The 2,791-nt window shown below is 50.5% G+C and overlaps 1 protein-coding gene across 1 annotated transcript; it reads left to right on the forward strand.

Moving 5' to 3' along the window:
• Positions 1 to 262: 262 nt before the first annotated feature.
• EMH_0060770 (uncharacterized protein) lies at positions 263 to 2,455 on the forward strand (the record flags this gene model as incomplete). Its single annotated transcript, XM_038022511.1, has 4 exons — positions 263 to 512; positions 565 to 671; positions 972 to 1,797; positions 1,899 to 2,455. The coding sequence occupies 4 exons, from the start codon at positions 263 to 265 to the stop codon at positions 2,453 to 2,455; spliced, it is 1,740 nt and encodes a 579-aa protein (XP_037878365.1).
• Positions 2,456 to 2,791: the final 336 nt, after the last annotated feature.

Consider the following 2,791-nt stretch of genomic DNA (forward strand, 5'->3'; position numbering starts at 1 on the left):
ACAACTCGGTTGAAGTTCTAATTTTGAAACTCCCATGTTGGGCAAATGNACAGAATGTCACAAAGAGGTATACAACTCGGTTGAAGTTCTAATTTTGAAACTCCCATGTTGGGCAAATGGCCTGTACTGACACCTCTGACTGCCACTGACGACTTGACTGCAGAAGGCGATCTTCAGTGAAAATCGGGATTCCGGCTATACTCGCTAGTGTGCTTGCGTAAAAATGACTTTTTTGCATACAATTAGATTGGGCAGTATTTGGATGGCCGTATTTCTGTCAAATGGGGAGGCATCACACCTTCGCACAGAGGGGCGTCGCAGTGGCCGCTCACGTGCAGATGGCCATCATCATCTGCAAATCGCCAGTGATCCGCCCGTCAGAAGTGCTGTAGACGCTCTGGATTGTGTCTCAGGAGAGTCTGAGAAGGCCCTTAAAAGGAATACACGGATGAATTCTGAAACAGGAAATGTCGAGATGATGGATGCAAACGCGCTTGTGACCGGGGAAGCACGTGAGTCCCCCAAAGCATTACTGCCCGGTTTAAAACATAGAAATTGGTTCAGGAGAGCTTCGAGATGAGGCGACGCTCCATGAGCAGCGTGCACAAGAACTTGAAGGCATCAAGAGAGCGCAAAAGAGTCGGCACATTTCAAACATGAAAGACATCCAAGTCCGGAACAACCACATTGCACTAACATAGCGTGCAATAGCCGCATTTATCCAAGGAAAAGGATCAGGCAGAAATTTCGAAAATGGAACATGAATTGGAGCTTCTCAAAGAAGCGGAATCTTCAGCCAAAGTAGGATTTTATGCGCCTGACCCATGTTCATGATTGCATAAAAGATGATCATTTTCAAGAGGGATCTAGACGAAGAGAAACGCCTTTTAAGCGAGGCCCAAACACACGCCTCGGTATGCTGTACCGATTCTTAAGTGTTTTACGTATGCGCGTACAATGCGATAACTTAGGCGAGCAAAGCAGTGCGACTTCAACAACAGAGCAGCAGACACAAGTCTCGTGATGAGGTTTCGGCGTTGATACAATATCCTCTCTTGGGCTTTACCTTGCCCTCGTCAATCAACCCTATTGAATATTTAGCGAGATACAGCACAACGACTGCTGCGTCTCCCAGTGCTGCCTCTAAAGCTGGACCAGTTGGAGCTCTGGCTTCGGGCAGCGACCGGGGGAAAGCTGCAGGAGGGAACAATCGTCAGCTGCTACGAGACCGCATTGAAATTTTTGGCGATGAAGCCGCTCTCGAGGAAGTGGAGAAAAAGAAAAAAAAGACGAAAGCAGCAAAAAAAAAACATTCCAAGGGATCCAGCCACGAACAGTGCAAAGGCGAATGCGGTGTCGAGGAAAAGCTGGAAGACCAAAAAGCAGAGCAGCAAGTGGAGGAGGAGGAGACTAGTGGTCCAGTTAAGGCTCTTCACGATGTTGAACGTGCAATAGCCTCTCCGTTCAGCGGCGATGATGCAACGGCAGTCTTTAGCGACTCCTCTGAAGACGTGGATATTTCAGGGGACAACTTTGAGGGTATCATGGAAGACCCAGATGAAGATGGAGAAGCCTCATCTAATGAAGCCTTTTCCTCTACTAAAGCACAAAACGACGATGACGAGGACGGAGAGGAGGGATCTTCCGGCTCCGCCGGATTCAGCAGCAAGAACCATGCACCTGCAAAAGCTGTCAAGGAGAAAATGGGTAACTCTGAGGAGGGGGAGGACGAAGGCGGCGAAAATCAACAGGAAGAGGAAGAAGCAGCACGGAAGAAGGCGGCGTCACACCACAAGGGTAAGGGACATTTGACTGTTGAGTGCATCACATGAATGTAAAACATGCAAATGAAGCCAAAGAGACACAAAAAGGATCAAAGAGCCCGGTTGAGGCTACAGAGAAGGAGGCAGAACAAGCCAAAGACCTGCAGCAGCATCAGGGAATGCACCAACAGCAGTCCTTTTATCACGTCAAGCCACTCCGCGGACAAACACGCACGCGGCTCTCCGACCCGTATCACAGTAGCGACATCCATGCAGCAATTGAGACGGCTCGGTTGCGTTTCGCTGCAGCAAGGAAGGCAGCAGCATCTACTAGCTCGGCCGACGAGGAGGACTTCGAAGAAGAGCCGGGCACGTCTGAGTCAACCGATGAGGAAGAACAGCAGACCTCGGACCTTGCAAGGTCCCGAAATACTAGAGAAAGGAGGAGTCGGCAAGAGGCACTTGCCACAGAGGAACTAGAGGCCGAAGAAGAAATCTTGGCAGCAGAGAAAGAAGCAGCACGAACACAAGCCTCACTTGAGGACGAGCACAAACTCCTCGAAGCCGCTGAAGAGGTGCAGCAGGCACAAACTGGACTCAAAGCATGTGCACAAGGGTCTTTCCTCAGCTGTCGGCAAGCTCAAAGACGACGCCCTCAGCGAGAACCTGATGGAAGGGGTACTTCCCCATAACAGTATCTACTCAGCTGCGCCGCACTCCCGGGGGATAGAGAATATGGAACTAAAAATCAACGGCCAACCCCGCCGCCCCACCCCCCCCACCCCTCAAACCTCCTAAACAAAATGAATAGGGTTCTGCAAATGGCCGTGCCCTACGGTGAACCATGCAACTGGTGGATTTGTCACTCTGCAAACGCTGAGAAGGCGCTGGAGCGTCTGGGCGCATAACGTGGCATGTTAAGGCCCCTATCGATGTTACGGTTACCTCCTAACATGGGACTAATAAGCCTGTTAACCCCTAAGCTATACGGTGCACCACTAATACAGTCTAGCGTGAGTAGCGAGTGG

This window comes from Eimeria mitis, genomic scaffold (assembly GCF_000499745.2).
Source record: "Eimeria mitis Houghton genomic scaffold, Emh_scaff2964, whole genome shotgun sequence".
NCBI lineage: Eukaryota > Apicomplexa > Conoidasida > Eucoccidiorida > Eimeriidae > Eimeria > Eimeria mitis.